Raw genomic sequence first — 25,062 nt, 5'->3', positions numbered from 1 at the left:
GAATAGGTCATTAACACACATACAGAGAATAGGTCATTTACACACATACAGGGAGTAGGTCATTAACACACATACAGGGAATAGGTCATTTACACACGTACGTACTGGCAACGAATCATAAATACGTCTAATAAATAAACACGTGTACAAGCAAATGTACGAGTGGGGTAATGCTATCAATGTCAATCAACACTTGTTTTGTCAGCAAAACCTATCATTAATGTTTGATGTTAAATACTTTCAGCTGAAGGTAGGGTCAATCATCTAATCAAAATGTAGCTCTATTGCAACTGGTTGGAAATGTTTTCGTTAAGTAATTATATCCATTAGGATGAATGTAAACAACTTATTAGCGTCATCGGTGCTGGTAAATCTTTTTATAAATGGTTCGAATATTGATGTTAAAACGAGAATTTTAAGCTATTAATTCATACACAAATTAAAAACCATAACCATTCACGCGTAACACATCTAGACATAAAGACAAAAAACTATGACGAGTGTATTCATTAACATATATCTTTATTTGTTTGTTTATTTGTGTAAATTAATGTAAATTAATTTGTTTAACGGTAATTACTCCAGATTTTACAAAAAAAACATATATCTTCATGTTACGCGCATCTTCCATTGAATTTGAATATATGTTTGACAGTCAATGAATATAGGTAAAACTACTTGATTGTACAATCCCGTCACGCGTCCGTGGGAGATTTCATTGTTTTATCTGTACATAAACCTAGTCTCCCCCATTTAAGTATCCATTACTCTCGCCATTAATGTCAAACCTAAATGATTGAACGCTGAGTTTCATATCACTGTTACTCACAATCTAAATTAATAAATCTAAAAAAAATGTAAAAATGTGTTCCAAACGGTGCAATATTGACATATACATATACATGTATATTTGTGTAGTGATAAGTGTGTGTATAGGTGTAATTATACACATGATTGTGTGCAGTTATCCACGTAAATGTATTCAGTCATACGTGTATATGTATGTGTATAATGACACAAGAGTAGGTATGTATTGAAATTATGTGTATTGATGAACGGACAATTGTTGAATGCAGTTATATACTTGTTATCATTTTCCATATGAAGTATATGCGGTAATATCAATTATAACAGTTGTTTAGCATACACTAGTTACCATAACAACAGACACCAAATTCTTGACAACACGCGTAAGTTTATTAATTTGATCACATTTCATACATTCATAAAAGTGTTCGTTATACATGTACTAAGAATAACAAGAAGACTTAAGATTTTCCATTGATGTTTTATTGATACATAAGGACAAAGCATGTGGCAGTTTTGGTATCTATATAAACCAAACAATTCCCAATTTCCTTAAACAGCTAGAAAAACAAGAAAATTTAAATCCAAAAGCTAGAAACGACTCAGGAAACTAGACTTCCGAAACCATGAAATCATGACATTTCCTGTGACATGCAATAGCCTCAACTTTGGTTTCGAAAATATAAATGTCATCATTTCTCAAAAGACATTATAACGATAAAAACACGGCCAAAAGCAGATTTCTGAACTCATGAGATTGTCCTCAAATAATTAGACTTCCAAACCATAACATTGTCCACAAATAACTACATATCTAAATCATATCATTGCCCACAATTAACTAGACTTCGAAACCATAAAATTGTCCACAAATAACTAGACCTCCAAACTATAACATTGTCCACTATGACTTGACTTCCAAACCATAACATTGTCCACAACAAATAACTAGACTTCAAACAATAATATTGTCCAAAAATAACTAGACCTCCAAACTATAACATTGACCACTATGACTTGACTTCCAAACAATAATATTGTCCACAACAAATAACTAGATTTCAAACAATAATATTGTCCACAAATATCTAGGTAGCAGTGTACAGTAAAAATGTCCAATTCTGAAAAATATGGCACGTGGAAGGCGATATTAGCCGAGATCACTCATTATTATAATTGTGTATTGGTTTGCCAGGTAACGAGTTTGGTTTAATCAGGACCCTACATAACACTTTAACACACCTAATACATCAGTCGACTTTCTGTATGATGATGACGCAATAAGGCGAATTTTGTCCACAATCGACTCAATCATAATATAGTTGATATATATGTTCATTTCCTTCTGCTGATTATGGTTGAAATGGATAAAAAAAACACCTAAAGACCAAGGGAATAATAACTTGATGTCTAATTAACTTTTTTGTGCAAACCTTACTGGACGATCTTATAAACATGGATAAATGAGATATTTATTTACCCCAGAACACCCATCTAATCTCATCTAGGTGTTTTATCTCGTCAGTATAGACCCTCGCTTTACGCTAGTCAAAATTTCCTTAAAGGCAGCTCAATCTCTCCCAGAATTCATTGCGGTCCCCTGTCAACGGCGCACAAATGTACGCCAAATCGTGACGTTATGCATTATATCTTGCATAATGACGTCATAATTTAATTCTTCATCCATTATCGTTCGTAAGCAGTGTTCTGATTGGTCAAATCAGAAAAAAAAAATGATATTTAAAACTACCAAAGAAAAATAAAAGTAACGAATTAAAATTGGCAAAACAAAACATTTCAAATCTTTGTCTTTGTTTCCTTTGATGCACGTTAAGGCTTTTATTTTAATTTGTACCCGATTGATCTCTCAAATAAAAAAGCATAATGCAATTGAATTTATCCATCAAAGAATAATAATTGCCAAAATATGAGTAAATAACCTTCTTTACCATTATATTTACAAAGCATTTGAGTCATACACTAAAATTTATTTTCAAAAATGTCGTAATACAAAGGATTCTTTACTAACCTCTGTGCTCCCAAGCGGATTGGCACAGCCATTTATAGGTTCGACTCCTTGGTTATATGTTTTCTTCTTTCATAGTAAAGTTACCATTAGAGTTTATAACTAAATCCACACAATATATATATATATATATATCAATATCAGTCTCACGCAAATTACAATGTCTGCATTTCACCAAGACGCGAGACTTCGAATTGATCGAAAAATCCTCTGAATCATTCTAAAAGTATGCAAAAAAGCAGACATGGCTTCCTCTTGTTCCCCGCCATTAAATTCATAAAAAGGCGACATAGACTCCCCTTGTACCCCGCCAGTAAATTTGAAAAAGGCGACATAGCTTCACCTTGTACCCCACCATTAATTTTTTTTTAAAGGCGACATAGACTCCCCTTGTACCCCGCAAATAGATTCACAAAAAGGCGACATAGACTCCCCTTGTACCCCGCCAGTAAATTCACAAAAAGGCGACATAGCTTCCCCTTGTACCCCGCCAGGAAATTCACAAAAAGGCGACATAGACTCCCCTTGTACCCCGCCAATAAATTCACAAAAAGGCGACATAGACTCCCCTTGTACCCCGCCAATAGATTCACAAAACATGCGACATAGACTCCCCTTGTACCCCGCCAATAGATTCACAAAACATGCGACATAGACTCCCCTTGTACCCCGCCAATAGATTCACAAAACATGCGACATGGCTTCCTCTTGTTCCCCGCCATTAAATTCACAAAAAGGCGACATAGACTCCCCTTGTACCCCGCCAATAGATTCTCAAAACAGCGATATAGACTCAGTTTGTACCCCGCCAATAGATTCACATTAAATGAAAACAGGTCCAGCTTTTTTTTTTCTAATTCAGAAAGAAAGTTACAAAATCTAAAATCCAATATAAATAATGCACCTCCACAATCGTATCTAAAACCACGTATCTATACCCGGTATGTCACTGTATCTAATTATCATACAGAGTTACATGTACAAAATGTAGATCATCTAACAGGTCATCTACTACATGTACATATATATTCATAAATTTAGACAACATACTGTATTGTAAAAACACATGCATTACAACAGTGAAGAATAGTTGAAAGTATTTTTTTTTTTTATTTACGTTCATCAAATTTATCTAGGACCATTAAACATTAAAAAAAAGTTTTCTAGCAAAATCAATTAACAGGAAACAATTCTCAATCCTTATCATATCTCCGAGATATTTAAAAGAAACGATGCTTTATACAACCCAATGACGGTTCAGAAATATAACTTAATAATAAAATAATAATATACAACATTTATATAACACACTATCTAATTTTTTAAATCATTCTAATGCGCTTCGCATTGCATAATATAAAAATACATTTTATTTCAAGTGTTATACAGAACATATACATGTAAAAATTGCACCCGAATACAGAAATATTGGTTTACATCCCAATACAGAAATATTGGTTCACATCTTATATCCCAATACAGAAATATTGGTTCACATCCCAATACAGAAATATTGGTTCACATCCCAATACAGAAATTGGTTTACATCCCAATACAGAAATGGATTCACATCCCAATACAGAAATTGGTTCACATCCCAATACAGAAATGGATTCACATCCCAATACAGAAATAGGTTACATTTGTAAGGACTCACACAACTAAATCAGCCAATCAGCTGGTGTTTCCCCTGAGGAAAATGTGTTTCATAGGTTTGTAGCTGTTTTCCTGAGTAAATAACATATGAAATGGGTACTTCCTATATGCGAGAATAAAGAGTAGTGTCTTGAGATTAGGAAAAGCAAAAACATACACTCCTACTGAAAATAGAATGACGTAGGATTCGAGGTGTAAAAAGGCGGGAATTCCCCAGGTAGGGGTTTCCAGTGTACTGTAAATATCAGGGTTACTGTCTTTCGAGTACCCGTGTGCTCTTATATGCCATTTAACCTATACAATAACAACATTTATCCGATAGAAAAACTTCAAACTTTAATTTGATATAAATTTCACATCATTTGAACTTCAAACGAGCGAATGAATGTATGGGGTCACTAGTAATAACATATAGTAAAATATTTAGTTGTGCGAGTCCTTAATACCCCAACACAGAAATATTGGTTTACATCCCAATACAGAAATATTGGTTTACATCCCAATACAGAAATATTGGTTTACATCCGAATACAGAAATATTGGTTTACACCCCAATACAGAAATATTGGTTTACACCCCAACACAGAAATATTGGTTTACATCCCAACACAGAAATATTGGTTTACACCCCAACACAGAAATATTGGTTTACACCCCAATACAGAAATATAGGTTTACACCCCAATACAGAAATATTGGTTTACATCCCAATACAGAAATATTGGTTTACACCCCAACACAGAAATATTGGTTCACATCCCAATACAGAAATTGCATCACATCCCAATAAAGGAATTGGTTTACACCCCAATACAGAAATATAGGTTTACATCCCAATACAGAAATATTGGTTTACATCCCAATACAGAAATATTGGTTTACATCCCAATACAGAAATATAGGTTTACATCCCAATACAGAAATATTGGTTTACACCCCAATATAGAAATATAGGTTTACATCCCAATACTGAAATATATGTTTACACCCCCAATACAGAACTATTGGTTTACACCCCAATACAGAGATATTGGTTTACATCTCAATACAGAAATGGATTTACATCCCAATACAGAAATATAGGTTTACACCCCAATACTGAAATATAGGTTTACATCCCAATACAGAAATATTGGTTAACATCCCAATACAGAAATATTGGTTTACATCCCAATACAGAAATAGTGTGTTTTTGATTGTTATTTATCGAGAATACCGATTTGGAAAACCGAATCAAACATTTCGCTGAACGAGTGTATAAAAGATACCAGAATCAAGCGTTTCGTCGACTAAGTTCTATATTAGTTTAGCAGTCAAGCGTTTATCAACTGAGTGTACCATAGATCGAAATAGAACAATTATATCAGATTACAATGCATGAAATAAAACATGAAAAGGACAATGTAGTTTACATTTTCAAAGTTTTTGTCGAATTTGCATTCGTTACCTTATAAAATCTAGAGAGAAAATGGGCACAATTACATGTTATTAGTCAAGCGTTCCTCCGACAGATGTGATAACTTATACAATTTTAATTCTGAACAGAAAATGGCACACACAGTTTAACTTTCCGTTGACTCAGTCAATACAATCACAGGCAACAACAACAGATGACAATTTCGTATAAAGTAGGTATAGAAAATGGCACTATATGTATACTGTATAGTAACAGTATAGAAAATGGCACTACATGTATACTGTATAGTAACAATATTGTTTGAAGTGTTGACCAGGTGAGGGTCGATTATACCCTGTATTAGAACACTCTATATGTGTTATCACGAGGAATACGTGTTATCATCACTCCCATCAACCAATTTTCACCCAATCATTATTCAACAACCTTTACATGTATTAACAAAAAGATAGATTTTGAGTTGCTATGGTAACCAAACAAGGCCTTATCAACTGGCCCTTAATCCCTGTAGTCACAGCTATAGTTCGATATCGCCTGGCGTTGTCCTGTAGATATGACCTTGCCCTCTGACCAGAATTACCAAGCATGGTCAACTTCAACAATCTTAACAAAACTTGCGTATCTATATGCGAAAACTAGTGTGTGTAGTCATCTAACACTTATGTTTACATAAAACAATCGCGTGCGTGGTACTGTGTAGAAGGCTATAGTGACCTGTACGTACATACGTATCTAACGGGGCGGGACGTTATCACATTGTCGGAAGTCCAGCGCTAGGCGTGGACAGAGGAAGGAAGCCGGCCTATCTACCTTATTCAGCGTACACTAGCCGATAGCCCGTACAAACATGTCGCATACTCATAGATAATAAAATCAATGATTCGCTCAGATAAAGGGACGTTAGAGGAGAAACTAGGGCTAAAGTTTACGGCACGGATAACACAGGTTCACATATTATATATATATATACACGGATAACAGGTTCACGTGCAATTAAATACATACGGATAACAAAGGTTTACGCGTAATTATATACAATTATATACCTACGGATTATACAGGTTTTCATGTTCTTATACTCGGCCGTCTACAGTTACTGTCCAGAGGACGATATCAATATCCGTAGTTACTTATAACTTATTATAATTGCAAACTCAAACTGTCGTTACACTCAACTAAATCCAATTCTCCCGAATTACTCTAATGTAACCTACTTTACTACAAAAGAGGAAGTGGACAAGAAAACACGTGTCTCATAATCAAGTACGCTGTATAAACTCCTTTAACACAAGCGTCTAAATGACCATGTGTCTATGGTGGTTTTCAAAATGACGTCAGCACCTTTGATGTAGAGTCGACCATTTGTTACCTTCATCTCGTGACAAATGATGTTGCTGTCCAACCCCGACGGCCGTATGCTGAAGCTTCGTCATTGGCTTTTACATTTACTCCACCCAAACTGTGTACACACAAAACGTTGCTATTGTGTTCACCTCCCTCTGAATGATGATGTTTCCCTTTTTCTCTCGTGAATAACAGCATAATACGATTACGTTTGTATACATGCATTAAACTGTTATTCCCGAAAATTCAGGGTATTTTTTCTGATGTTTTGTTCTCATCTTTCCAGCCTGAAATAAAAATGACGTGTTTTCCAACACGGAGAAGAAGCAAACTCCTAAAACTTGGCGTGGGTTCATAGCATACTATGATTAACGTTCGATAAATACCTAGACAATGGCCGATGCTGACCCTGTTGACATACCTGTTAGGAGATGTAGCTTTCCTGTAACCGTCATCGAAGTTTAGGAGACGAATGTGACGACGATGAGTGTTGGCCAGGAATTTATAGCGTTGTGTCTATACGTGGACGGAGTACTGGAGGTTTGGATGAAAGGTCGGCCACTAATCACCTTTGCTTGATAACAGTACCGTAAAAGCCACGACAAACTCGCCATGGGCTTGATTTATGGTCTCTAAGTACACATTTCCTATGACTGACTGATATGTGATCGAATAGATAGGTAATGCCTATGCTGTAACGCCATATACAGCCATTGTATACTAACCTATCTCTCACTCAATCTACGCTAGCCGTCTTGTCTTGTTGAGATGTATAATTGAATTAAGGGTAAGAAAATGAAATCAGTATATGAAAAGTAAAACAGGGCCCGCGGCGCCATATCGGCCGCGCGCGAGGCTTTTGTTTATGTGTATGTACAAGATGTAACAAGCTCACGACGAAGTGTCCCATGACTACATTGACGGACTCTTAATGAATATCTCCACGTTCCTTTTACTTACCTGTGATAGACTTACCTGTCCCGCCGAGAGCAGTGTGTCGGTTAACCTCTGACCCACAGCCCCTTGCCCCTAGTCAACCTATCGTCACAGACGTAACATTTGACTCTGTCCTTATCAGCGTTCACGTCACTCAATATCAAGTTTGACCTCTTTCGTACACGTTAGAAAAAATGTCCAGGTAACTATAACATACCTGTTATCTTCTAATAGTAAGGGCAAGTTGCTTAGGCAAAAAATATATGTAAATATATCAAGTATTTTAAATTGCGGAATAAAAATAGACAAGTGGGTTAACACTTGAACAGAAGTAGCAGTCTGTATACATGACACACGCTGTGAAAAAGATAGACTTACCTACATGGTGTCGCTTGGTCCGGTAAAATATACAGTGTCCACTACCAAGCTGCTGTCCAGAGGACGTCCAGGGATCACTCTGGCCAGATCTGGCCTAAAACCTTGAGATAAAGGTCGGGATGGATCGGTTGCCCCGATACCGGTCCATGTTTGCGATGTTAGACGTTTTATCTCAGATTAAGATACTAGCTATAGAAATATAGGGTAAGGGAATTTCGCGCCAACAACGTAGCGTACGTTACATGAGTGAACACGTGGTACAACCATATACAGGTGTAAATCGTACAAAGTGTATCTGCATTTCATTCATAAAAACAAGTCAATTCTACACTGTTAAAATTTTGTCAACACCAAATGTTAATATAAATGACATAATATTGAATTTCACGCATTTTCAGATTCATCCTCTAAGCGTTATAGTCATGATATACGTTGAAATGATGATGATGATGATGATGATGATGATGATGATGATCGCTAATCAACTGTACCTTAATTCACTATTCAACTGTACCTTAATTCACTATTCAACTGTACCTTAATTCACTATTCAACTGTACCTTAATTCACTATTCAACTGTACCTTAATTCATTATTCAACTGTACCTTAATTCACTATTCAACTGTACCTTAATTCGTTAATCAATTGAACCTTAATTCGTCATCCATTTGTACCTTAATTCAATAATCAACTGTGCCTAAATTAGCTATAAAACGTACCTTAATTCACTACTCAACTGTACCTTAATTCACTATTCAACTGTACCTTAATTCACTATTCAACTCTACCTTAATTCATCATCCAACTCTACCTTAATTCAATAATCAACTGTTCTTGAATTAACTATTCAACTGTACCTTCATTCGTTAATCAATTGTACCTTAAATCGTCATCCAACTGTACCTTAATTCACTATTCAACTGTACCTTAATTTACTAGTCCACTGTACATTAATTCGTTAATCAATTGTACCTTAAATCGTCATCCAACTGTAACTTGATTCAATAATCAACTGTACCTTAAGTCACTGTTCAACTGTACCTTAATTCAGTATTCAAGCGTAATTGAATTCACTTTTAAACTCTCCCTAATTTATTTTTCAATTATACCTGAATTCACTATTCAACTGTACCTGAATTATACTTAATTCACTTTTCAACTGTACCTGAATTCACGACCTACGCATGAAAGTTATTCGAAGTTACACATGGACTGACTGTCACAAACACACCGTGATCATGTAAGGATTTTGAATGAAAACAATATTACAAGCCAGTGATTTCATTTCTTTTCCTGAATGTCCACTCTCCCTAGTTCTGATTCACTTCTATTATTTAATCTGATTATATTCCATACATCTTTCCTTTTTTACAATTCACGTGTATTCCTTATTAAGGGTATATACTTCATCTGTTCATACCCATTGATTCAATAAAATGTCTCAGAACGAAAGAAAACAATATATTTCTCGTTTTATTTCCTAATAAACGATTATAATTACAGTGAAAAGGAATTGATACACAACACATACCGGAAGTACATTTAACAGGACCGGAAGTATGCCCAGTTACACTGCCAGAAAAGGATAATTAGAACTAAAACTTAGAAGTCACGATCTGTATGTTTTACAATTTGCCCTGTAAACATCGAAGACATAAAATTGGTTAACACTCCCCAACATAAAATAGGTCCAGTGATACAGGGGATTATCGCGAGAGATTGCTGGATTATCGTGCGAGATTCCTGATATTGCTATCATAGCAGGAGTCCCCGAAATGTTGTCCAGTGACAGGTGAGACTGGTCAGTTTTTATGGTAGATGATCAATTTGGTCGTCTGAAGACTCGTAAGCCACTTGACCTGTTATCGTATAGCGGTCAGTTAGTGTGCCTCCCCCTCCCACAATATGTAATCTGTCGTAAACACGGCCATAAACGTCCTTTTATTGACCAGGTAATAGTTAACGATCGTGTTACCATGTATAGACACCAGACGACATTAATTTACCCGCCAAAGTGTTTACAATGAAACGAGTCTGTTACATGTCCTAAAGATGTAATTCACTGATCTTTGAGTTGTTTTGGTTGGAACTATTATCAACTAAAACGCGAAAAACAGTGCTTTCACTGCAACATATTTTGATTTTCTAGCATACGTGAATTGTATTTTTTCTATCTCGCTGTTCAAAGTACATAACTTTATTTCAGCCCTGCATATTAAAAACTGCGCTCATGTCATTACTGATTTTCCGAAAGAAAAATGAAGATGATACGCATTTGTTGTTCTATCAACAGCATTATATACATGTTCACTCGCACAAATAGGTACAAATTAAGTGACTCGAAGCAAATCATTAACTGTTCTCTATTATTGAGTTGGATTTGAAATATGTCATTTCATGACGTTCTATGTATGTGAAAGATAATCAAAAGTTGAAAAGTTGAACCGCCTTGTTTTGATATTCAATTACAATATACTTCCGATAATGTGCCCCATTAAAGTTCTCGTCGATACGTAATGATAACCCCGCCGCTGGACAAAGGACGTAGGCGAGATAGTAATCAGTGGCCAGTCACACTGACCACGAATGACCATCGTCCAAAACATGTACGTTCAGGACCTTCCACGTCATCACGGTGATGCACGGAACTGTACAGGCATGGCCGACAAACAAGTACAACATTATTAATCCCAAACGTGATTATCGACGTGGTACATAGGTCACCTTCAATCCGGGGGCTATAAGGTAGTAGTTCACTAAATCCTTGGCCGAAACACATCTAAACAGCCAGTTAGATATATTTTTTATCATTGTTGACTAGTTTGTATAACTATATTATAGTGTCTCCAAGAAAATTCTATAATTGCCATTTTACACATGATTTTCATTTACGGCGATGGAACGCAGTGCGAGCCTTACATTACATACGTAAAAAATGAATTATAAGAAATAACCTGCAGCAACGCATTTTTGAAGATTACACAGAAGTTCACTTGTTGTGATTATGTTTTGGTTAATAAGAAAGAAAGAAAGAAAGAAAGAAAGAAAGAAAGAAAGAAAGAAAGAAAGAACTGTCTCCAAGTTAAATCTATTTTCCTGGGTCCAGATGCTTTACATAAAAATCCAAATGAGGCGTCCTTGTCATGATTTAGAGTACATAATGTAATTAGAATGTGTCTATAAGGTATGTTGTGTAATGAGGCCAGACCCACAACACCTGATATGTTTATCTCGTGATTACATACCTGTGATTGTCTCACCTGACGTTGATTACAGGAAACAGTACAGTAACTGTTTCACCCAGATGACAACATGCTTACAGCTTGAACGGCTACTGAATGTAAAATGTAACAAAAATGTAAAGCAAACCAGCTAAAATCAAGTTCCCCAGCGTCCATCGCCTTGGCTCCAGACAATTGTCATTATGTATATTTTTATTGTTTCATGTCAAAAATTACTTCTGTATAGTATGTATCTCTCGCTATAGTCAATCCCTGGTGTGTCTTTGGCTAACCTCTACTTTATCTTTGTATAGAAAAACAGACTCCTCGTTTGTTGTTTCGATCGTCACAAACTTACATTAATCATGATGAAAAAAAACAGATGTATGACAACTGTTATCTAGGTCAGATGTCTGACAACTGTTATCTATGTCAGATGTATGACAACTGTTGTCTATGTGAGATGTCTGACAACTGTTGTCTAGGTCAGATGTCTGACAACTGTTGTCTATGTGAGATGTCTGACAACTGTTGTCTAGGTCAGATGTCTGACAACTGTTGTCTAGGTCAGATGTATGACAACTGTTGTCTAGGTGAGATGTCTGACAACTGTTGTCTAGGTCAGATGTCTGACAACTGTTATCTATGTCAAATGTATGACAACTGTTGTCTAGGTCAGATGTCTGACAACTGTTATCTATGTCAGATGTATGACAACTGTTGTCTATGTCAGATGTCTGACTGTTGTTGTCTAGGTCAGATGTCTGACAACTGTTGTCGATGTCGGATGTCTGACAACTGTTGTCTGGGCCAGATGTCTGACAACTGTTGTCTAGGTCAGATGTCTGACAACTGTTGTCTAGGTCAGATGTCTGACAACTGTTGTCTAGGTCAGATGTCTGACAACTGTTGTCTATGTCAGGTGTCTGACAACTGTTGTCTAGGTGAGATGTCTGACAACTGTTGTCTAGGTCAGATGTCTGACAACTGTTGTCTAGGTCAGATGTCTGACAACTGTTATCTATGTCAGATGTCTGACAACTGTTGTCTATGTCAGATGTCTGACAACTGTTGTCTAGGTGAGATGTCTGACAACTGATGTCTAGGTGAGATGTCTGACAACTGTTGTCTAGGTGAGATGTCTGACAACTGTTGTCTAGGTGAGATGTCTGACAACTGTTGTCTAGGTCAGATGTCTGACAACTGTTGTCTAGGTGAGATGTCTGACAACTGTTGTCTAGGTCAGATGTCTGACAACTGTTGTCTAGGTCAGATGTCTGACAACTGTTATCTATGTCAGATGTATGACAACTGTTGTCTATGTCAGATGTCTGACTGTTGTTGTCTAGGTCAGATGTCTGACAACTGTTGTCTATGTCGGATGTCTGACAACTGTTGTCTATGTCAGATGTCTGACAACTGTGTGTCTAGGTCAGATGTCTGACAACTGTTGTCTATGTCGGATGTCTGACAACTGTTGTCTAGGTCAGATGTCTGACAACTGTTGTCTATGTCAGATGTCTGACAACTGTTGTCTATGTCAGATGTCTGACAACTGTTGTCTAGGTCAGATGTCTGACAACTGTTGTCTAGGTCAGATGTCTGACAACTGTTGTCTAGGTGAGATGTCTGACAACTGTTGTCTAGGTCAGATGTCTGACAACTGTTGTCTAGGTGAGATGTCTGACAACTGTTGTCTAGGTCAGATGTCTGACAACTGTTGTCTAGGTGAGATGTCTGACAACTGTTGTCTAGGTCAGATGTCTGACAACTGTTGTCTAGGTCAGATGTCTGACAACTGTTGTCTAGGTCAGATGTCTGACAACTGTTGTCTAGGTCAGATGTCTGACAACTGTTGTCTAGGTCAGATGTCTGACAACTGTTGTCTAGGTGAGATGTATGACAACTGTTGTCTAGGTCAGATGTCTGACAACTGTTGTCTAGGTCAGATGTCTGACAACTGTTGTCTATGTCAGATGTCTGACAACTGTTGTCTAGGTGAGATGTCTGACAACTGTTGTCTATGTCAGATGTATGACAACTGTTGTCTATGTCAGATGTCTGACTGTTGTTGTCTAGGTCAGATGTCTGACAACTGTTGTCTATGTCGGATGTCTGACAACTGTTGTCTGGGTCAGATGTCTGACAACTGTTGTCTAGGTCAGATGTCTGACAACTGTTGTCTAGGTCAGATGTCTGACAACTGTTGTCTAGGTGAGATGTCTGACAACTGTTGTCTATGTCAGATATCTGACAACTGTTGTCTAGGTGAGATGTCTGACAACTGTTGTCTAGGTCAGATGTCTGACAACTGTTGTCTAGGTCAGATGTCTGACAACTGTTGTCTAGGTCAGATGTCTGACAACTGTTGTCTAGGTCAGATGTCTGACAACTGTTGTCTAGGTCAGATGTCTGACAACTGTTGTCTAGGTCAGATGTCTGACAACTGTTGTCTATGTCAGATGTCTGACAACTGTTGTCTAGGTCAGATGTCTGACAACTGTTGTCGTTGTCAGATGTCTGACAACTGTTGTCGTTGTCTATGTCAGATGTCTGACAACTGTTGTCTAGGTCAGATGTCTGACAGCTGTTGTCTAGGTCAGATGTCTGACAACTGTTGTCTATGTCAGATGTTGTCTAGGACATGTAACTGACCACTGTTGTCTAGGTCATGTAACTGACCACTGTTGTCTAGGTCATGTAACTGACCACTGTTGTCTAGGACATGTAACTGACCACTGTTGTCTAGGTCATGTAACTGACCACTGTTGTCTAGGTCATGTAACTGACCACTGCTGTCTAGGTCATGTAACTGACCACTGTTGTCTAGGTCATGTAACTGACCACTGTTGTCTAGGACATGTAACTGACCACTGTTGTCTAGGTCATGTAACTGACCACTGTTGTCTAGGTCATGTAACTGACCACTGCTGTCTAGGTCATGTAACTGACCACTGTTGTCTAGGTCATGTAAGTGACCACTGCTGTCTAGGTCATGTAACTGACCACTGTTGTCTAGGTCATCATATAGCTTAAAAGACTAAACACACAAGCGAAAAGCCTCTTTAAATATTAAATTGTTTAGAGACCAAACTTTAAATATTAATTTAGTAAGACATTAATCTTCAGATATTAAATGAATAAGAAATCAAACTTTAAATATTAATTTAGTAAGAGATCAAACTTATATTTTAAATAACTCTAAATACTTAATAAGCTAGTATGCAGATGATTACATATTAATTCTGGATGATAAAATAACATCACCAGGTAAATGTCTATATTTGGTCGACATCTTTGGAGAAATGTTCCGGCCTGAGGAAAACCTTGACAAATCTCATTTGGTATGAATTGGCGCTGCGATGAGGAAATCGAACCAACACAAAATATTGCGTGGAACCACAAAAAGAAAACATTTACGAGGACAATTGTACAGAAAAAAACGTGTATAGCGAGGAGAGTCTACTTCCCTCCTGGTCACTTAGGATTCTCTCAGTTATAGGTAACAGGGATTCAAACATTAGCTGTAACCTCCTAACCTGTCATGGTACCAGCTCTGACAGTCCTCATAAGACACTGGAATTATTTCAAAGATTGTTTCATTTGCAACAACACTTTGATAAATTGAGACGAAATCTTTTAACATACAGCAAAGCATTAAAGGTAATGGATGTTAAGACTTCAATAACAATGGAGAACGGGAAAGATTATTCTTAGATGATATTGAAAAAAACTAAAGTGGCAAAAATCTGGAGTTTAACTAGACTTGTACTCTCAGAATCACCAAACAGGGATAGCTTTGGGGATATTTAGAGATAAGTTCAAGTTTTTTTTTATTTCCAAATACTATACAGCATATAGGTAACAATAATATATAGTTATTCAAAATATATATTATGTTCAAGATTGCGGAGGATAAAGATAATATAAATAGATATCTTGATATCTACATGCGTTTCCGTGTCACAATCGATCCTGTTAAGTTTAATAGAATGTATGTAAGATAATGACAGAATAGAGAAATCTCTGATGAACTGGAAATGTAAGATAAAATGACAGAATAGAGAAATATCTGATGAACTGGAAATGTAAGATAATGACAGAATAGAGAAATATCTGATGAAATGGAAATGTAAGATAATGATGGAATAGAGAAATCTCTGATGAACTGGAAATGTAAGATAATGACAGAATAGAGAAATATCTGATGAACTGGAAATGTAAGATAATGACAGAATAGAGAAATCTCTGATGAACTGGAAATGTAAGTTAATGATGGAATAGAGAAATCTCTGATGAACTGGAAATGTAAGATAATGATGGAATAGAGAAATTTCTGATGAACTGGAAATGTAAGATAATGACGGAATAGAGAAATCTCTGATGAACTGGAAATGTAAGTTAATGATGGAATAGAGAAATCTCTGATGAACTGGAAATGTAAGATAATGACAGAATAGAGAAATATCTGATGAACTGGAAATGTAAGATAATGATGGAATAGAGAAATCTCTGATGAACTGGAAATGTAAGATAATGACAGAATAGAGAAATCTCTGATGAACTGGAAATGTAAGATAATGACGGAATAGAGAAATCTCTGATGAACTGGAAATGTAAGTTAATGATGGAATAGAGAAATCTCTGATGAACTGGAAATGTAAGATAATGATGGAATAGAGAAATCTCTGATGAACTGGAAATGTAAGATAATGACAGAATAGAGAAATCTCTGATGAACTGGAAATGTAAGATAATGACGGAATAGAGAAATCTCTGATGAACTGGAAATGTAAGTTAATGATGGAATAGAGAAATCTCTGATGAACTGGAAATGTAAGATAATGACGGAATAGAGAAATCTCTGATGAACTGGAAATGTAAGATAATGACGGAATAGAGAAATCTCTGATGAACTGGAAATGTAAGTTAATGATGGAATAGAGAAATCTCTGATGAACTGGAAATGTAAGATAATGACGGAATAGAGAAATCTCTGATGAACTGGAAATGTAAGATAATGACGGAATAGAGAAATCTCTGATGAACTGGAAATGTAAGATAATGATGGAATAGAGAAATCTCTGATGAACTGGAAATGTAAGATAATGATGGAATAGAGAAATCTCTGATGAACTGAAAATGTAAGATAATGACGGAATAGAGAAATCTCTGATGAACTGAAAATGTAAGATAATGATGGAATAGAGAAATCTCTGATGAACTGGAAATGTAAGATAATGATGGAATAGAGAAATCTCTGATGAACTGGAAATGTAAGATAATGACAGAATAGAGAAATATCTGATGAACTGGAAATGTAAGAAAATGACAGAATAGAGAAATTTCTGATGAACTGGAAATGTAAGAAAATGACAGAATAGAGAAATTTCTGATGAACTGAAAATGTAAGATAATGATGGAATAGAGAAATCTCTGATGAACTGGAAATGTAAGATAATGATGGAATAGAGAAATCTCTGATGAACTGGAAATGTAAGATAATGATGGAATAGAGAAATCTCTGATGAACTGGAAATGTAAGATAATGACGGAATAGAAAGTATAAAAGACATTGTAGATGAAAATGGAACTTTTCGGACATATCATCAATTCGTGTAATGATATCCAGTACATATCAACTAATTTCCTCTATCTTATTAGCGCCATTCCAAATGCCGGAATTATTAATTGCGCCAATCACATAAATAATGTACAAGTTTGGCAAAGGTAATCTTGATGAAAACATACACTATCATCAAAACATAATGTACAATCTGTATAAAGTTCATTCCAAATTAAGTTTGATACTTTCGCATTTTTACCGGATCTTGTTTGCTGCATTTTGGTTTACATATAGGTTGAATATAGATCAAGATTTCTGTAATTTTAAAACTTTTGTCTCATGAAAAGGGAGAGCATGGATGTTCTCCTAGTCATTTTTGTTGAAAGAAATATCTAAAATAGTGTGCCACCTTTCATGAGACTGTTGAGGATTTAACAATATAGTAGACAATAGTTTGCTATAAAAATACTTAAATGGTTTTTCAATATTTTCAGTTGCGTCAAATTATTATGAAACACATTTTCAATATTTTTTTCATTATAAGTGACCATTCCCTTCCAGCCTCTCGGTGACTAGGAATAACAGTTAGTATTTGTACAATAATAGGAAATACTAGTGTTTTGATAACAGTCACTTTCCCATTGATAGAAAGATTCATAAAAGACCAATCTGAGTATTTATTGCGCATGTTATGTCATGGAGATGGTTACTTCCAGCCACCATTACTACACGTTGTAGTATTATCCGCCGCCATTTGATAGTGTATTAATGTATTAATGTCTAATTTGTCATGCTGATATTCATCATCATTAACATGACGTATCATAGTCCAGTATGAGGACGAAATCTTGATACGTACTTCTGTAGACAGATGTAGGGGAGATAACTACGGCATATCTTATTGTTAATGTGTACCTCTTCTCTTAGTGTGTGTACCTCCCACCAACTTATTCCTCACAGTGATCATTTTCTAAATCATCAGCACACCGATATCCATTTTCAGAGCACCATTATTGTAGGCATGGCGTAGTTACTTCCCTTCAAACATTAAAAAAAATCATTGTGATCTAAGAGAGTTACTTCCCTTGTTTCGCTCTGCCAGCAAATACGGAATTGTTACATGAACCTAGACATGGTCATAGTAACGGAATTGTTACATGGACCTGGATATTGTCGTGGTAACGGAATTGTTACATGGACCTGGACGTTGTCATGGTAACGGAATTGTTACATGGACCTGGATATTGTCGTGGTAATGGAATTGTCGCTTTGAATTAGACATGGCCATTAAAACGGGATTAGATATAGAAGTAGCAATGTAAGGGTTTACTAATATCCTATACTATTGTTATTTTATGACCTAACGGGTCAATCGGGTTATGCTAAACTGTCAAACAAACGTGTCAACCCGGACAAATTGTGTTGACAACAATACATATACTTACCTACAAATGTACTAGCTTTAAAGATAACTTTCCTCAATCATAAAACTACATTCTTACGCAATATGGATGCAGTTCGAATGATGGCGCTTCAAAATTTCAACAGTTCTCGGAGATTCTCGCTAGGTTCGACGTGAGCCTGCTCCGGATTTTCGTTAGCCGTCGTTAGGATAGTTTTAGTGTTGTCGGCAGTACCGGCTCCTGTACTGTTGTTACAGAAAGGCTAAAAATCCTAACAAATCTCTTTTTATGAAAGCTAACATGTTTCGGATGGGGTGATTTTTTACCCAAAAATTGACCCACACAGATATTGCTAATGCTACATTCTCTCACTCTTAGTCATATTGATTATCAAATGGTTATTCAGTAGACTGGAACGCGTTCCGCTCCGTTATTTTTTGCCTATGCTGACTGTTTTGTTCTCATAAATATGTAACTTCCACTAGTACAGCATAGACGTGTTATCGACTGGTTATCGATACGTGACTTCTAACCTACACAAATATGACAAAAATATTATACCAGTCATACTTATATCTGACACTAGAACTGTAAGATGATGAGCTAAGGGGCATTACAATAAAACGTGTAAAGTGACCTGGTTACAGATTATAACCGAGAGTGGAGACACTTTATGGAGGGGAGCCGTAATGAAACTAAGATTAGCTGAGCCTACAATTACTAAACGCCTGGGTGGTTTGGATGCAAAACAAAACCAAACCAAAACAAAACAAAAACAAACAAAAACAGAACAAAAAATACAAAATAGTTGCATTGTCACGTTGCTTTTTGTCATTATATATACTAATTATTATGTACAGTGTATAATACATACTATTTTCTATATAAACGTATTATACTACTTATTATATACAATGTATTATATATACTACTTATTATATACAATGTATTATATATACTACTTATTATATACAATGTATTATGTATACTACTTATTATGTACGATGTATTATATATACTACTTATTATATACATTGTATTATATATACTACTTATTATATACATTGTATCACATACTACGTATTATTGATGACGGAGGAACTAATCGATATCAGTAAACTAGTATGAGTATTGTCAGGGTGCTCGATACATATACATGTATATACGGATACCCAGTCTCCACGACTCCTATAGGTGCGAAATAGATAGTGACGAAATTCTAAATCAATAGGTATATGTCTATATACAGGTTTAGGTCGTTAAAATTGTAGTACTGATCAGGTAAGTCTGTGACAATCGATACATTCCGATATAAAAAAACCTTAGAGGCCATGTTACAGGTACAAGCTAGTCTGAGAGGATGGGTACACAAGGGGGACGATCACGTGGGGAGTGTACTATTTAAGGTAAGCATTGTAACTCTTTATTTCAACATATTTTACTGACATATGTCAGATAGTCTATCCAGTGGCAGCCATACCAACATCAAGTATCCCTGTGGTAATACACAGATAGCTGTAATAAAGATACCACGTATTTCATACACTGATAAAGATACCACGTATTTCATACACTGATAAAGATACCACGTATGTCATACACTGATAAAGATACCACGTATTTCATACACTGATAAAGATACCACGTATTTCATACACTGTTGGTTGTAATAAAGATACCACGTATTTCATACACTGATAAAGATACCACGTATTTCATACACTGATAGCTATAATAAAGATACCACGTATTTCATACACTGATAAAGATACCACGTATTTCATACACTGATAGCTGTAATAAAGATACCACGAATCTCATACACTGATAAAGATACCACGTATTTCATACACTGATAAAGATACCACGTATTTCATACACTGATGTTTGTAATAAAGATACCACGTATTTCATAAACTGATAAAGATACCACGTATTTCATACACTGATAAAGATACCACGTATTTCATACACTGATAAAGATACCACGTATTTCATACACTGATAAAGATACCAAGTATTTCATACACTGATGGTTGTAATAAAGATACCACGTATTTCTTACACTGATAAAGATACCACGTATTTCATACACTGATAAAGATACCACGTATTTCATACACTGTTGGTTGTAATAAAGATACCACGTATTTCATACACTAATGAAGATACCACATATTTCATGCACTATTGAAGATACCACGTATTTCATACACTGATAGCTGTAATAAAGATACCACGTATTTCATACACTGATACCTGTAATAAAGACAGGTGAAACCAAATCTTTTCAAGTCTGATCGGGGAATCGAACCCTGGCCGTCTAGATATTCTTCTTTACGCGTATCCATGTATCAAATTATTTTACATGTTTACACGTATTCAGGGATTAAATAATTATACAAATTTACGCGTATCCATGTATCAAATAATTATACAGGTAAGTATTTATCCTGGTTTACACGTTTCTAAGTAAATGATTATTCAAGTTTACACGAATCCGGGATAATCTGTTTTTCTTATAATTAGATTTGGAATCGGTTCCTCGCAAACCACGCTACAGAGTATCACTTACAAAACAATATTAATATCCTAACTTCTAGAGAGTACCGGGTACAAAGTAATATTAATATCCTAACTTCTAGAGAGTACCGGGTACAAAGCAATATTAATATCCTAACTTCTAGAGAGTACCGGGTACAAAGCAATATTAATATCCTAACATCTAGAGAGTACCGGGTACAAAGCGATATAAATATCCTAACATCTAGAGAGTACCGGGTACAAAGCAATATAAATATCCTAACATCTAGAGAGTACCGGGTACAAAGCAATATAAATATCCTAACATCTAGAGAGTACCGGGTACAAAGCAATATTAATATCCTAACTTCTAGAGAGTACCGGGTACAAAGCAATATTAATATCCTAACTTCTAGAGAGTACCGGGTACAAAGCAATATTAATATCCTAACATCTAGAGAGTACCGGGTACAAAGCAATATTAATATCCTAACTTCTAGAGAGTACCGGGTACAAAGCAATATTAATATCCTAACATCTAGAGAGTACCGGGTACAAAGTAATATTAATATCCTAACATCTAGAGAGTACCGGGTACAAAGTAATATTAATATCCTAACTTCTAGAGAGTACCGGGTACAAAGTAATATTAATATCCTAACATCTAGAGAGTACCGGGTACAAAGTAATATTAATATCCTAACTTCTAGAGAGTACGGGGTACAAAGTAATATTAGTATCCTAACTTCTAGAGAGTACCGGGTACAAAGTAATATTAATATCCTAACATCTAGAGAGTACCGGGTACAAAGTAATATTAATATCCTAACTTCTAGAGAGTACCGGGTACAAAGTAATATTAATATCCTAACATCTAGAGAGTACCGGGTACAAAGTAATATTATTATCCTAACATCTAGAGAGTACCGGGTACAAAGCAATATTAGTATCCTAACTTCTAGAGAGTACCGGGTACAAGTAATATCAATACCCTAACATCTAGAGAGTACCGGGTACAAAGTAATATTAATATCCTAACATCTAGAGAGTACCGGGTACAAAGCAATATTAATATCCTAACTTCTAGAGAGTACCGGGTACAAAGTAATATTAATATTCTAACATCTAGAGAGTACCGGGTACAAAGTAATATAAATATCCTAACTTCTAGAGAGAACCGGGTACAAAGCAATATTTGATAATTTGATATCCAAACTTCAAGTAAATTTTTGACTAACAAAAAAGAAAGTAATTGATGTTTCCCTAACTAATAAACTCCTTGTTTACATACCAATTTTTTACCGGTTTTAAATGTTTGATATACTTGCAGGTTTGGAATTGGATCCCTATTAGACAGCACCAGCACCATCCTAACTTCAAGAAATCATCATGCAGTTTAAAGTTCGAATTATTTTGTCAGTTTTATGTATGGTAACTTTCCTACTTACATCTGTACATATTTTAGACAGTATAAAACGTGTCGCCATTTTTATGAGTTACACCGTTATATCGCAGTCTAAGGTTACAAGACGCGTCAACACGAGGGACGGAGGTCGTGTGAGGTTTTTGTTTAAGAGAGATGTTACGGATCAGAAGTCACACATAAACAATGTAAATATTACTGAGTTAGCTGTCAATCAAAGGAGCTATCCACTGGGCATCAAAATCGGGACTCTGGTCAAAGTGGTCACAGAATTCGGAACAATTGGTGAGTTTGTTATGTTACTTGTGAAAAGACACATATACAAGGGGAATAACTCTCCCATCACTCTAACCGTCTGATGGGGGGGGGGGGGGGGGGGGGGGGGGGGGGAGGGGGGCGACAGTCAGCCTATTATCGCTAGTTCTTGAGAAGTGTTGCTGGAGGGATTTTTCTCAATCTTCACATATAGTATCCTCTTGGTCCCTACTTTTGCATATTCAATTTTGTGTCTGATCGGAAAAAGAGCCAGCCATCTTGGACTTTGACAGTTGACAGATTTGACAGTTTGTTATTGCTATTTCTCTGAAAATTCTTCTTAGATCTTGCTCTGATTTTACATGAAGGTTTTCCTTGTAATTGTATTATTAAGAGGAAAGAAGGGAAAGTAGAGAAAATATCAGTCTTATATAGCACCAACCAAGATCATTCAAAGGCCAAAACTAAAAAACCCCCTGGAATGATTTACGGGGTTTCACGTAAAATGACTTACACCGGTTTGGTTCCTATTTCAGAAGTTGAACAGAGAATCGGAGACCAATACTCTCTCTGTAGGAAGATCGGTGGTGGGATTTTCGGGCATATATTTCTTGGAATCGACAGAGCGAGTGGAGAAAAGGTGGCTGTCAAAGTCGACCGTTCCGAGACGATCAACTCAACTGTGAGAGAGGAGGGAAATATTTACAGAATACTTGAGGGTGGGGAAGGGTTTTCAACCGCCAGGTGGCAGGGCAGAGAGGGTAACTACAATATCGTGGTTATGGATCTTTTAGGGCCAAATCTACAAAGATACTTTGAACTCTGTCACTACAGATTTAGCTTAACGACAGTGCTTCTCCTTGCGGATCAGATGATTAGCAGACTCGAATACTTGCATTACAAGGGTTTTATCCATAGGGACGTTTCGCCCACGAATTTTGTCGTAGGACTGGGCAAGAATAGGCATATAATTTATAACATTGACTTTGGTTTTACCGAGCGTTACCGAGATCCCAAGACAGCCCGACACGTGTCATACCGATATGTAGGTTTCGCAGGTACCGAGAGGTACAGCAGTATTAACGCCCACAGGGGATATCAACAAAGTCGCCGGGACGACATGGAAGCATTGGGGTATGTCCTTATTTACTTCCTAAAGGGTCGGTTACCTTGGCAGAGGATACAATCCAAAGTAAGGAGCCAACAACTCGAACAAAAACTCCACATGAAACAGTCTATAGCAGTGACTAATCTGTGTAAGGGACTTCCAGTGGTGTTCTCAAAATATCTTCACCGATGTCGATCAATGAAATTTGAAGAGGAACCTGCTTACTCTAGTCTTCGGAATCTTTTTAGGAAAGCGTTCCGAAGACATAACTTCACATCAGACGACATGTTTGACTGGGACATTGTTAATGGAACTTGTAAATCTAATGATGAGTTCACGGATAGTATCAGATGTGAACCTGTAAATCTAATGATGAGTTCACGGATAGTATCAGATGTGAACCTGTAAATATAATGTTGAGTACACGGATAGTATCAGATGTGAACCTGTAAATCTAATGATGAGTTCACGGATAGTACCAGATGTGAACCTGTAAATCTAATGTTGAGTACACGGATAGTATCAGATGTGAACCTGTAAATCTAATGAACAGTACAAGGATAGTATCAGATGTGAACCTGTAAATCTAATGATGAGTTCACGGATAGTATCAGATGTGAACCTGTAAATCTAATGTTGAGTACACGGATAGTATCAGATGTGAACCTGTAAATCTAATGATGAGTTCACGGATAGTATCAGATGTGAACCTGTAAATCTAATGATGAGTTCACGGATAGTATCAGATGTGAACCTGTACATCTAATGTACAAGGATAGTATCAGATGTGAACCTGTAAATCTAATGAACAGTACAAGGATAGTATCAGATGTGAACCTGTAAATCTAATGATGAGTTCACGGATAGTATCAGATGTGAACCTGTAAATCTAATGTACAAGGATAGTATCAGATGTGAACCTGTAAATCTAATGATGAGTTCACGGATAGTATCAGATGTGAACCTGTAAATATAATGATGAGTTCAAGGATAGTATC

The 25,062-nt window shown here is 36.2% G+C and overlaps 1 protein-coding gene across 1 annotated transcript; it reads right to left on the bottom strand.

Moving 5' to 3' along the window:
• Nucleotides 1–13,190: 13,190 nt before the first annotated feature.
• On the bottom strand, nucleotides 13,191–22,647 carry LOC117324868 (spore wall protein 2-like). The gene is made up of 3 exons (XM_033880696.1): nucleotides 22,603–22,647; nucleotides 14,442–14,826; nucleotides 13,191–14,407 (listed from the first exon to the last, which is right to left on the bottom strand). The coding sequence occupies exons 1-3, from the start codon at nucleotides 22,645–22,647 to the stop codon at nucleotides 13,191–13,193; spliced, it is 1,647 nt and encodes a 548-aa protein (XP_033736587.1).
• Between the last annotated feature and the right edge of the window lie 2,415 nt (nucleotides 22,648–25,062).

Source organism: Pecten maximus, chromosome 4, assembly GCF_902652985.1.
Source record: "Pecten maximus chromosome 4, xPecMax1.1, whole genome shotgun sequence".
Classification (NCBI taxonomy): Eukaryota; Metazoa; Mollusca; class Bivalvia; order Pectinida; family Pectinidae; genus Pecten; species Pecten maximus.
The sequence above is the reverse complement of the archived record's forward strand: the minus strand, read 5'-3'. Positions and strand labels throughout refer to the sequence as shown.

Excerpts from the sequence above, each read along its gene's own strand:
- LOC117324868 (XM_033880696.1), bottom strand. The coding sequence starts at position 22,647 with ATGGTGCTGGTGCTGTCTAATAGGGATCCAATTCCAAACCTGCAA. Across the intron at positions 14,827-22,602 it reads ATCCAATTCCAAACCTGCAA|TCTTTTAAGCTATATGATGA; the intron begins GTATATCAAACA and ends TTGTGTGTTTAG. Across the intron at positions 14,408-14,441 it reads ACATGACCTAGACAACAGTG|ACAACAGTTGTCAGACATCT; the intron begins GTCAGTTACATG and ends CATCTGACATAG.